The sequence below is a fragment of the Carassius auratus genome, chromosome 26 (genome assembly GCF_003368295.1).
Source record: "Carassius auratus strain Wakin chromosome 26, ASM336829v1, whole genome shotgun sequence".
NCBI classification, from domain to species: Eukaryota; Metazoa; Chordata; class Actinopteri; order Cypriniformes; family Cyprinidae; genus Carassius; species Carassius auratus.
Genome location: NC_039268.1, coordinates 1,878,462 through 1,891,751, shown reverse-complemented (window position 1 = coordinate 1,891,751; position 13,290 = coordinate 1,878,462). Strand labels below are relative to the sequence as shown.

At 36.2% G+C, this 13,290-nt stretch overlaps 2 protein-coding genes across 3 annotated transcripts in view; one reads left to right on the top strand and one right to left on the bottom strand.

Moving 5' to 3' along the window:
• The window catches only part of LOC113044052 (TBC domain-containing protein kinase-like protein), a 43,691-nt gene extending 43,571 nt beyond the window's left edge, over positions 1-120 (bottom strand). Inside the window, exon 1 of the mRNA XM_026203640.1 lies at positions 11-120. The gene's annotated coding sequence lies outside the window, so the exon portion shown is untranslated. The remainder of the gene's footprint in view (positions 1-10) is intronic.
• Positions 121-146: 26 nt separating this feature from the next.
• LOC113044054 (aminoacyl tRNA synthase complex-interacting multifunctional protein 1-like) lies at positions 147-12,160 on the top strand. 2 transcript variants are annotated; one of them, XM_026203642.1, is made up of 7 exons: positions 147-274; positions 3,253-3,386; positions 4,768-4,881; positions 5,062-5,202; positions 7,286-7,491; positions 9,576-9,744; positions 11,895-12,160. In XM_026203642.1, coding segments are annotated over exons 1-7 (933 nt in total). In that variant the 5' UTR covers positions 147-272; the 3' UTR covers positions 12,062-12,160. The 2 variants fall into 2 exon arrangements, with proteins under 2 accessions (XP_026059427.1, XP_026059426.1); XM_026203641.1 differs by having other exon boundaries at positions 5,035-5,202.
• Positions 12,161-13,290: the final 1,130 nt, after the last annotated feature.

Here is a 13,290-nt window from a genome sequence, read left to right as displayed (position 1 = left end):
AGCGGCATACCTGCTTGTCTGAAATGAAAGACTGCTCCATTTGATTCACGTGTCCATTGATGATATTTCTGATATATGTGTAATTTTGAGCGATCGGTGTAGTCTTCCGGCGACTGTAAACGGCAGAGGCGCGCGATGACGTGTTTATCCCGCGCACGCGAACAGCTGATCTCCGCGTGACCGTGACGTCAACAACTTCCGACGGCGGTGTGAGACGACAGACGAGTGTAGCGTGTGGCTTTTGTAGGAGAGAACCGTACGGTTGCAGTTTTATGTGAGTAACAGAGCTCGCGTTGACGTTTTAATATATGAGTATTGTCTGTTTGTCTATGCAGTGTGTTAGGAATGTAGTTAAAGTCGAGCTGTGAGAGTACGGATGTGTTATGAAGATTGAAAGGTGAAGTGACAGTCAGCACTGTAACGTTATCTATATAAAGAAGTTTACAAATGACATCACGAGTCACGATGATCCTTCTGTATGAATATCACTACTAAAAATAAAAAAAATAAAAAATCGTATCATGTTTACATTTCCATCGTTGCGTAGATATCTGCCTTAAAGTCTTAAAGTTAATTTATTTGATAATTTATGAGAAAAATTGCATCAATGATTAATATATTATTTCCCTCTTAATGATTATCTAAACCTATATGAAAAATTTACTTAGAAATTATTAATTCTTTAATAGATTGCTTTGCTGTCTGTCTTTCTTTTACTTTCATTTATGTGCAGGATGTAAGTTACAGTCATGGCCAAAGGTTTTGGGGGTGAAATTTAGTGTTTTGCAAAGTATGCTCTTGTTTTGGTCATTCACACTGTTTCTAGATTATTGTGTAGACTGGTGCAAAGTTATTTTCTCTGATGAAGCTCCCTTCTGGCTGTTTGGGACATCTGGAAAATCGATTGTTTGGAGAAGAAAAGGTGAACACTGGTCCTGTGTTGTGCCTACAGTGAAGCATCCTGAGACCATCCATGTTTGGGGAATGGGCTCTCTCGTAAGTCTGCTCCAAAACACTGCCAGGAATAAACAATGGTATCAAAATGTCCTGAAAGAGCGACTTCTTCCAGTGAGCAAGTTGGTGATGATCCATGCATTTTCCAGCATGATGGAGCACCATGTCACAAAGCAAGAGTGATAAAGAAGTTGCTCGAAGATCATAACATTGAAATTTTAGATCTGTGGCTAGGCAACTCCCCGGATCTCAGTCCTGATCAACTCCAAGATCTATTAAGGCAGGAATGGGTCACTGTCTGTCAGGATTTGTCCCAGAAGCTAATATCCAGCAGGCCTGAGTGAATTGCATAGGTAATGAAGAACAAGGGTCAACAGTGTATTGACTAATTAAAAATGTTTGCCAATAAAAGCCTTTAAAACTTTATTTTGTTTTCATTTTGTTTTTCAGTATACCATAGACACATGTGGAAAAATAATCAACAAAAACTAAAGCAGCAAACTTTGCAAAACACAAAATTATGTCAGTGCAAAAACTTTTGGCCATGACTGTAGTCTGTGAAACTGATTTATTTACTTGTCCTGAACAAGTCAACAGATAAAAATGCCACCGTGCATGTCTTCTACTTATCAAATTGCATAACTACACTGTGTTTGCTTAGGCCACCTATATATGAAAAAGCCTTAATCTTGTTTAATTTGTTTAACATAAATGAGCCCATTAACATAACCTTTAGAAATCATAAACTAGTGTGGTCACTTAATGCATTATGGTGTTGTAAACGATAATATGTTATTATTGTCATACATTCATTAAAACTAAATCATATTCCATTTTGTGTCCCAAAATAGTTTACATGCATAGGACCTCATGTGCTTTTCATTTGGGTCCTCATGCAGTTATTTGTAGACCATTACAGTTACATAAAATAGATGAGAGATGAGAGTATTTAAGATCGTTTATAATTTCTTAAAGATGAATAGAAGATAATGAAGTGTTTACTGTGATCTGACTGATGCTGGTGGCCAATGGAAGTGCTGACTAATGTGCAGCACAAGTGCGTGGTCATTATCTCCTCACCATTCAGACTTGCATGACAGTGACAGCTGCTCCTGCAAGTGTTACATTCACTGGTGTCAGTTGGCCTTTAATGGGAACATTTTCAAGGTTTCTTTCACAGACGCCGTTGTTTTTGGTTGCATTTCATACATTTTATATCCGTTGCATGGCTAACATTCATGTTTATAGGCTGTCATATGATGCCTATGACCTCTGTTGAATGGCATTATGGGTTACAGTGACAGCTGAGCTTTTAGGGATTTTTTGGGGGGAGGGTTTGGGCTCCGGGACTCATTTTCAGGGGTTATGCAAATGAAAACAGTCCTGACATGGTGCTCATAAATCCTTCCACCACAGGCCCATTTAAAGCAGTTCAAGAACTTCAAAAACAAGAGACTTTGATCCACGATATTATCAACTCCAGCTTTTTTGTGTTTCTAATTTCCTCATCTGAACTCTTTGTTTTCATCCCGCGCCAGCTGTTGTTTTCCAGCACCACCCTGCACTGTGTGTTATGATGTGTTCTTCTCTTTTCCTACGCCTTGTAAAAATTCCCCTAGTCCTTTTGCAGTGAATGAGCCCAAGCCAAATGTGTAAAGTGTCTGTGGTCCTTCACCAGCTGTCTTCCGACTGAATGGGATCCGTTGTGGGACCAAAGAGGATTCCTCAATCAAAACACAGAGCTGAGAGGACAGTGATGCAATTACGCAGTATTTGTCTCATTGTGGACATGAGAGCACACACATTTAGATGCCATATGGTTTGAATCCATCCACTTCCTTTTTCAGGAATATTTTAGTTGACCTGGACGTGGCGAGGCGATTCAAGCGGTACTGAAGTGCGAACCCAAAGCAGGGTTCACTGGGATTACGATGGAGAATGTACGCTTTGATGAGGTTTTCGCATGTTGTCTGGCGTCTAGCCGATCTATTGTTGAGCATCTGGCTGGTGTCAGATGTTTCATTATAATTCTCCTTCATGGAAGGGGATTAGGACAGAAACTTGGCCATGTATCGGTATAAATTACAAGTTAAAGCACCCTGTAAAGTTTGCCAAACACCTCGTGTTTACGTGCGCCAAAGATCTGAAAAGATCTCACTGAAAGAGGCCGTGCTCTCTAGTGCCGCATGTTCCCAAACATGGATAGGATGTCTCTGTGGATCCTCTTTTTGTGAACATGTTTATGAGTGACTAAGAGTTCCTACCGCGTTTGATCTTCTCCTTTGGCTTGTTTTCCAGGTTCCTGGTACGATCCCTGTTCAAGATGTCAGGCCACACACCCTCACTCATGAGACTGGAACAGAAGGCGGCGGAGGCTGACCAGGTCATAGAATACCTCAAGCAGCAGGTCCAGCTGCTGAAGGAGAAAGCCAGTAAGTGGATGCATGAGGCGTGCATGTGTGCTGATCATGGGTCAATGACCGATGAGGATGTCTGAGAGGATCAAAAGTAGAAAGAGGAATCTTTTAATAATTGACTTCAGAATGCAAAAGCTTGGAAAGATAATATTTGCATTCGTAGAGGTTTCAAACACTTATACTAGTGCTGTGAAACAATCACTCACATCCAAAATAAAAGTTTTTCTTTACAAAATATATGTATATGTACTGTGTTTATTATGTATATATAAAGACACACACTTACAGTATATATTTAGAAAATATTTACATGTTTAAACATTATTATATTATATATAAATGTTTAATATATAAACATAAATATTTTTCTTAAATGTATACATGAATGTCTTTGTGTTTATATATACACATAATAAATACACACCATACACACTCACACATTATGTAAACAAAAACTTTTATTTTGGATGCGATCATTCATTTGACAGCATTAATTTATACCAGTTGGGCCAGAACAATATTAATTTGATAAGGAAAACAATGTGATGTTTGTACAGAAGTCCTAAGAGGCCATGGATTATTAATTTACAGTAGATCAAACAATCATTGTAAATAAACAAACAAAAAAAACAACAACAAATAAAACAACTTTTGTTTAGTTGAGATCACAAGAAAATTAAATCGTTATCACGACAAAACAAGAAAGAAAAAAAATATATAATCCTTGGCCTCTTAGGACTTCCGTATGTTTGTATTATTTATAGATATTTAAAGATGTATGTTTTTAAACTACCTTTCAGAAGTTTGGGGTCAGTATTTTCTTTTTCTTTTTTTTTGAAAGACATAAATGCTGTTATGCAGCAAGCATGCATTAAATTGATCAAAAGTGACCATTAAGAGATTTATAATGTTCCAGAAGATTTGTATTTCAAAGAAATGTTGTTTGGATACTTATAGTCATCTTAAAATCATGCAAAACGTATCACAGTTTCCAAAAAATATGTCGTTTTTAACATTTATAATTTAAAGCAATGTTTCTTGAGCAGCAAATCAGCATATTAGAATGATTTCTGAAGGATCATGTGACACTGAAGTCTGGAGTAACTGATGCTGAAGATTCAGCTTTGCATCTCAGGAATAATTTTTTTTTTGCATATTCAAATAGAAAACAGTTATTTTAAACTGTAGTAATATTTCAGAATAATATTGTTTTTAAAAAATTTTTGATCAAACAAATGCAGCCTTGGTGAGTTTAAGAGACTTCTTTCGAAAACAAACTTTTGAACAGTGGTGTATATTAATAAAATAGCAAATGATTAGCAGTAGACAGTTGAGTTGAGAAGTTCTGAATGAATGTGTTTTTGTCTTGTTCTAATGAATGCAACGTTCGGTGTAGTTGTGCAGGCCACAGTAAAAGAGGAAAAGAAACTGATGGCGGAGAATGCCAAGCTCAAGAAGGACATTGTGGAACTGAAGGAACAACTTCTGGAAATGGAAAAGAGAAGAGGAGGTATAATATCACAACATATTGTTTAAATAATGAAATGCTACTTGTGTTGAGCATTTAGCATTAACAGATACATTGTGTGTGTGTGTGGGGGGGGGGGGGGGGGGGGGGGGGTTAGCAATAAAGAAGTCAAATCATTTGGTTTGTTCTTTACAGTGAAAGATGTGTCCGTGCCTTCAGCAGAGCCCAGCATCCAATGTGTCTCTAAACCCACAGCCTCAGAGCCACCTGTCCCAGCAGCCCCTTCTGCTCCTGCCCCAACCACAAAAACCCCACCAGCCAAAAACAGTGATGACGGCAAAAAGATGAAAGCCGAGAAGAAGGGTAAGCATATTACTGATGCTATCAGGCAAAGTTTCCAGTGCTATTGATTCATTTGCCTCACTATCCAAAACTTTGCAATATCTTAACTTTTATGTCTAATTAGGCTGTAAATTGCAATTAGAAGAAAGTGTCAGTAATATAGGGCCATAAAAATGAATTGATAAGGCTAGGCTGTGTCATGAGTCATGACTAGGAGTTAATTTTATTTTTGGGAATATGTGAATGATTTACACTTCAGTTACAAATAGGAACATGAATGAGAAAGACGTTTTACTAATGCACAGTCCTGCACTCATAAACAGTGCAGCATAACGAACGCGTTTGAAGCTTGGTAGAGTTTGGGAGGAAGCCATGAGTGGATGTGAGCTGTGGATGCAGGTCAAACTCATTTGGGTTATAACCAGATCTGAAAGCAAACCAGATTTAAAGATCTCACTGATGTCTTCTGGGGGTTACATTTCTAAGTATTCCTGCCCTACAGAATAGATCATTTGAAATGGCTTCGATTTCCTTTCATGGTCTTTATTATGAAAATGATTTTCATTTCCAATCACTTAAATCCCTTCAACTCGGGAACACTCTATTCATATCTAAGTACAGATCGCAGATTGTTTTTGTGCATTTATAGGCTGAGGAAAAACAAGTTAACTTGTGTGTTTCCTCCTGGCCAGATGTTAGAAGGACTTTCATAATTTTCCAAATATGTCTCTTTTCCTTCATTGTTGATGAATACTGTGTTTCCGTGTGGCTGTAGCACCTGTAGTTCACGCGTATCTATTTCTTGGTAGAACTGCATGATTTCTCACATTTAGAGGAGTCTTGGCACTTTTTCTACCAACATTTTCTGAACTTAGGGCTGCGTGATTAATCAAAATCACCAGTGAAATTCACAATAGCCATGTGTGATTATTAAACCACAAAGGCTGGGATTGAATCACTTAGACACGTAGTCTGCAGAGTGAAGGGTTGTCTTCTACACTCATTTTTTCTTATTAAAAGTTTGGAATAGGCAGCATATTTAACAGCTATTGACAACTATACCTGAAACTCAAAAGGTTTTCTGAGAAAATAAAGAAGGTTTAGCCCGGTCACCTTGCAGTGGTGCGTGAAAATGAGCGATTATGAAAGAATATATTACTGGCGCTTTCCAAATAAAGTTCAGTTTGGTGCCTTATGACTTTTTCAAGTATTAAAGGCAAAAATTGGTATGTAAAAAAAAAAAAAAAAAAAAAGGGTAAAATAATTTTATCAACTCAGAAAAACTTAGACTACCGTTCAAACGTTTGGAGTAAGATATTAAAAAATCTCACTTATGCTCACCAAGGCTGACTTTATTTGATCAAAAATACAGTGAAATAGGAATATTGTGAAATATTACTATGGTATTTACAGTACTGCACATTTTAAAATGTAATGTGTTGCCTTGATTGCAAATCTGTTATTCATTTGAGTGCATCCCTGCTGAATAAAAGTATTATTTCTTAACTGACCCTAGACTTTTGACCTGTGTTGCTTTGATTTCCTCCGTCTGGAAATCATTGTGTTCAGTGCTAATGTTGTATAGACTACACAGAGGTTTTTATTTTCAAGACTTTAAGGGTGAAGTAGCTTTCCAAAAACGGTTTCCCCCAAACCCCACAGGTCTCGGAAACAGTGGTAAGGTTGTACAAAATGACTGGAGCAATTAGAAACAAACACCATACTGAAGCCATTGTTGGCACAATTGTTTTGTGTAAAGTTCAAAAACAGAACCCGGATGAAAAGCAGACAGAATTCCCAGTTCCAGACTTTTAAATGCATCCCAACAGCTCCCTTGGGAACAATATGAACAAGCTAAAAATATCATTCAAAGAGTTGCATTAAAAACACCTATCAAACTAAAGCACATTTCCTTGGGGTGGACATGTACTGTAATAAAAGTGTACCGAGGTTGGTACAATGTCTCTAACAGCTCTACATACACAGCCTGTGCTTTTTACTGATATTTAGGGTGTGTTGGGTGATGGTTGTAATTGTTAAAGTTACAAACACACAAATATGTGAAAGACATCATCTAATGTTCTGTAATGCACTTTTGGTCCAGGAGAGAAGAAGGAGAAGAAGCCAGCGGCGCCTCCTCAGGAAGAGGCGAAAGTAGACGTGTCTCGATTGGATTTGCGAGTGGGCTGCATCCTCAGCGCTGAAAAGCACCCTGACGCCGACTCTCTCTACGTTGAGCAGGTGGATGTTGGGGAAGCGGCTCCACGCACTGTTGTCAGTGGCCTGGTCAAACACATCCCTCTGGAGCAGGTACACTTACCCATCTAACCCATGTTTATCACTGAGTCCGGTTTCGACGGTCATTGGAATTATAACTAATCACTGAAATGCAACAAATAATTTAATGCATTTATTTAGAACTTGCAAAGCATAAGTTGTCGACCGATATATCGGCCGATATTTGGCATTTTTCAAATATCGGCATCGGTCGATAAGTTTTTCTGCTTTGCCGATGTGTTCGAGGCGGGACGTTTATTTTGAATGACTAATGAACATTTAATTTCACAAACCTTGCAAACGTAGTCGAATCCAGCTGTGAGATTTTGTGAAGTGTGCATGTGATCTGCATGATCGCGAATTCTCTGTATGACGGTCAGTCCCTGTGAATTGAATGCTTTAAATTTTAAATGTGATTTTAAATTATGATGCGCTTTATGCTTCTGCCCACTGTCATATTCATGTCATTTTCTCTGTGTGTTGTATGTAAAATGAGTGTTACCCTGGCTTTATTTGAAAAATATGATTCCCAGTGCACACAAACTTCCCAGAATACTAAGTGCACTGTTAATTACAGGGTTTACTTCCTTTTTAAATTATATTTTTATTAAATATTTATTTATTTGTGAAAAATACTCTGTCATCTAAAGTATAAGTATGTTTATTTTATACATTTATTTTTTTAATCCTTTGTCAAATGATTTCAAATTTCTTAAATATTAATACTACTAAAAAAATTATTAAATCGGCTTTATATCAGCTATCGGGCCCCACTGCTTTCAAAATAATCGGTATAGGCATTGGATGTCAAAAAAACTATATCGGTCGCATGACTTTTTATCATAGCATGATAAACAAATAATATTGTAATTGGAATGAATTATACTCTGTTATTTTATTTTCTGAAATGCAAGAAATAATTTGATCACATTTATTCAGGGATTTATAAAGTATAAAGCACCTAAAATAATTATTAGAATTAAACATAACAATTTTAATTATTATTATTTTTTTAAATATGACATTTTTAATTACATTAAAATAAATTACATTTAATAAATACAATTAAATTATTGAAATGCAATTGCTTTAATTACAGATTAATTATGATATTCAGTTCTATAATCAGTGCATTGAAGTTTTATTGTCAGATCTGATTGATTTGTAGAATTTAATTAACTCTACACTTTTTAATCTAGCTAGAGCATGTAGACTTATTCAAAATAGATTCCTTTTCAATTTAAATTTAATATGAAAAAATTGTTTACTTGTACAAAACCTTCCAGTGTCTCATCATATTAACAGAAACATGAATCATACACAAAACTAACTGAATCATTGCCAGATCTCAAATTTCTAGATGTGTTGCATCATTCAGTAAAAAATTGTGATTGCTTATATGTCTTGCTACTGTACCTGAAAGCAATCTTTGTTTGCCATAAAATGAATGCAGCTCTTGTTGATTAGGTGTTATGTGTCAGAATATTGAGAAGGGGGATATTTCAGTTTTACTGTTTCATATAAAACGTCTGCACTACTTCGATTCATGCAGGTCCATAAACCTGCTCCATGCAGACAGCTCAGTCTCTTGTGCTTTATTTTCCAGAACCCCGAGTTTACGATTTGTTTAGGGGATTCTTAGCAGCTCGTCAGAAATTCTAATGACACCCATAAAACGCATCTGTTTCCTTCATTCATTTAATTTAATCATGTTGGGTTTCCCCCCCTCTGGTTAAGACTACATCACAGTTGCTTTAAGTATGTTTGGGCATTTATAAAGTTGAAATAATTATGAATGTCTAGAGTTCATTTTGGAAGTAGATGAGTTGAATGATTATTGCATGTATTCAATTTATTAGTTTTGTTAATGGTCTGTTTTGTTCTACATCCCTGGTTCTTGGTTATAAAAACAAATAATTCAGCAATTATAAAGTTGCCCAGCTGTTCCTCATAATACAGTATGCTGTTGATGTTTTGGTCCATTGCATAATTTCTCATTCTGCCATGCAATAAATTAGATATTAAATTTATAGTATTCTTTTTAACCACTTAAAAAGATTGCACTCGGTTCCTGTGCCACACATTTAGTTATTTTCTTTTTTTTTTGCCATCTTTAGATGCAAAATCGTATGGCTGTGCTTCTATGCAACCTGAAGCCTGCTAAGATGAGAGGCGTCTTATCCCAGGCCATGGTTATGTGTGCCAGTTCTCCAGAGAAGGTTGAAATCTTGGATCCCCCAAGTGGAGCCATGGCTGGAGACAGGGTTACCTTCCAGGGCTTCCCAGGTAACTTTATATATTTATACACAAACGTACCGCAATGAAATACGATATTACTGCCCAGCAGTCCAATGGCATCTACAATCTGCTTTGTGGAGCCAATCTGAGTGTATCATGCTGGTTTATTAAAGGAAATGTTCTCACAAAAATCTAAGTTCTGCTATGATTCCAAAATCAGTTTGAGTTTCTTTCTTCTATGGGACACAAAAGTTAAATAAAACGTTCTTACTGAATAAAGCATATGGTAACCAGGAGCTGTCATGCTCTAAATGGACAATGAAATGGATCCATATGATGCATGCACTATTCCAAGTCTTTGGTTTTTTTGATCTTCCTTTGCCATAGTTCTCAAAGTTTGCCGTGTTGGTTACGAGATGTTGACATCATTGATCAAATTGACACAACATGTCTTCATCTTGTGAGGGATGCTCATATTTATGGGTTGGCCATTTGAAAGTTGTGACAATGGACCACAAAACCAGTCATAAGGATCAATTTCTGAAATTGAGATTTCTACTTCACTAAATAAGCTTTCCATTGTTGAATAGTTTATGATAGGACGATATTTGCCTGAGATACATCTATTTGGAAATCTGGGATCTGAGGGTGCAAAAAAATCTAAATATTGAGGAAAATCGCCTTTAAAGTTGTCCAAATACATTTTTGTTAGCAATGCATATTTCAAATCAAAAAATATTTTTTGATATATTTAGGGTAGGAAATTTACAAAATATCTTCAAGGAACATGATCTTCACTTAATATCATAATGATTTTTGGCATAAAAGAAAAATGCATCATTTTGACCCATTCAATGTGTTATTGGCTCTTTCTACAAATATACTTGTGCCACTTGAGACTGGTTTTGTGCTCAAGGGTCACAATTGTTCAAAAGGTTTCTACCTGCTTAAGTGGGCATTTTCGGGGTGCTAACATAAGCTATAATCTAGACCAGACTTCATGTAGGTAGTCATGTGCCTCTCGTGGGTCTGATTCTTAATATTTTGTTATATAACCACAACTGTCTGTTTTTAATTCTTTAAGATCTCGCAGTAAAGAGCATGAAGTTCTCTGTTTGGTGACATAGTTGTTTGTGCTCCACTATATGAGCTAATATTATTTTCCCTTTAAAAAAAAACAAATTCTTTAGTGCTTAAGAGAACCTCACAAACAATACAAATGTTATTCTCGTGCTGTGCAACAATATGGTGGATCTGGCAAGTTGGAGGAGCGTAGCATTTGCGGTCAGTCGGACACAACAACGGGGAGATTCCCAGGAAATGTGTGAATGTGGAGTGCAGAGGAGGACCATCTGGACAGGACACAATGAGAATAATGTCTCTTTCACCTTTCCATTTAGCCAAAAAAAACATAATGTTGTCCAATTCATTTTTTTTCCAAGTTAATCACAGTTTTTTTTTCCCCAAAACTAAACCAAAGTACGCAGCAGGAATGAGGCAGTTCTCCAACTTCCTCCAGCTGTTGGGAGTCAGAAATGACCTCTAAATCAAAGAAGTGGTCATATCAGTTTATTTTGTTAAATTCTTTTTTTACTACCTTTTTCTACTCTTTCTTGTATTGTTTTGCCGTTTTTTATGGATTGCCACGCAATAGTTCAATATTCTCTCCTGTAAAAGTCTTTTTGATTCATACGACGACTTTATTTCTGCATTTTCTATTTTGTATTTAACGCACGCATCTGTAACTCGTCATTAAAAGTAATGGAGACAGGCTGTGACCTTTCTTAGTCCTTCCTCCGCTTGTGAATTTCTCATCTCATTTGGATTGTAGCGGTTATGATGGTTGCGAAAAGGTCAGCAGCAGAACAGATGCAAGTTACAGGATCCCCGTCTGCATTCAAATCAAGCTTTTGAATTCATTTTGGTTTGATTTATGACCGCTTATTGCAGGTAGTAGGAAAAACACCTGTCTTCATCTGGTTTCCATGAGTTCTTGGAGCTTCTCATTTTGGCTCGGCTCGAACTAATTATTTAAACTCGTTCTAGATTCATTACGAATTGGTCTGTGCAAGGGGATATTAATGATAATGAGTTGATTTCAAAACCAGCTTTTGTTTTAGTCTTTTAACAGCTGTTGGGGAAAAAACACCAACTAATCAGCACTTCAAACTTTCCGCTTCTCTGTTTTGTTGTTCCAGGTGAGCCCGACAAGGAGCTGAACCCTAAGAAGAAAGTGTGGGAGCAGGTCCAGCCAGACTTGCGCACCAATGAACAATGTGTGGCCACTTACAAGGGAGCTGCCTTTGAGGTCGCTGGGAAAGGAGTGTGCAAAGCTCAGACAATGAGTAACAGTGGAATCAAATAGAAATATCTAAAAGAATTTCCTTCTACTCTAACCTCTTGACTTCTCTAACGGCGCAACATGAAGGGACACGTTTGAGATGAATAAAGTCTTTGAATGCTACTCTTTGAATGTGTCTGTATATGGTAATATGTTTATACACTGACCTGTCAATAGATACATCTTTTTTAAAGGAACAGGATTATATAATGATTTAAAATTTTAACTTTTTTTGAAGGGTCAGTTCACTTCCAAAATAAGATTTGCTATTTATTTACTCACCACCATGTCAATAAAAAGATGTTCATGTCTTTCTTTCTTCAGTCGAAAAGAAATTAAGGATTTTAAGAAAATGAATTAAGTTAATTGTCATTTCATTTTATTTTACATATACATTTTTAACACTTCAGGCTGTATACATTGACTATAGTTTGGTAATTGCCCTTGATTAACAGTCGATAATATGTATTAAATAATGTTAGCCTACATTCATAAAATGAAATGAAAATGTTTTTGTTTGTGCGTTAATATTAATGAATTGAAATAAGTACAAAACAACAATAAAATCAGATCAAATGTGTATTACAAAACACATTTAAATTTCATATTAACGTTTAAGTTGGTAATGTAAGTTAATAATGATCTAAGCTAAAAAAATTTTTAAGGTGAATCCATTTATAACGGGAACACAATAAAGCTCGTCCGATATCAGCAGCCCAGAAAGGTGAATTCTTGTAGTTCATTCCCTCTCGAATATAAGGCTTTTGGTTATTTAAGTGCCCTTATTATGGGTAATGAAAGGTTCATATTTTGGTTTTGGAACTCACTTTTATTGTATTATATGTATTTATTTTACGTTACTTGCTTAACGACTCCCAAATGATACGCTCAATGATTTATTTTTTCCAAACCCCTCATTTTAATAGGATAATCTGTGGTAAAAGAGCAAGTGTGCTGGCAATATGCTAATGTCCCATCATGTTGATGTCAACATGAAACGGCTTGGGATTCATTTTAAAAACGAATCGTTTCAATGATTCAGAGTCGAGTCTTTTCTTTTGAGAGACGATAACTTTATACAGGTGCACTTTTAAATTAAAACTTTGCCGGATGTTTTCATTCATTTAGAGCTGTGTTACACACTGCATGAAAGGTAATTTCCAAAAATCCATAATAGAAGCAATATTCCAGAATGGAATAATTATTTTTTATAGGTTGGTGAATCATATTCATTTCCTTTGAATTAATCTTAT

What these genes read in the sequence shown, in the direction of transcription:
- LOC113044054 (XM_026203641.1), top strand. An exon ending in GATGAAAGCCGAGAAGAAGG is followed by an intron (nt 5,203 to 7,285) that starts GTAAGCATATTA and finishes CTTTTGGTCCAG; the next exon opens with GAGAGAAGAAGGAGAAGAAG. An exon ending in AACACATCCCTCTGGAGCAG is followed by an intron (nt 7,492 to 9,575) that starts GTACACTTACCC and finishes TGCCATCTTTAG; the next exon opens with ATGCAAAATCGTATGGCTGT.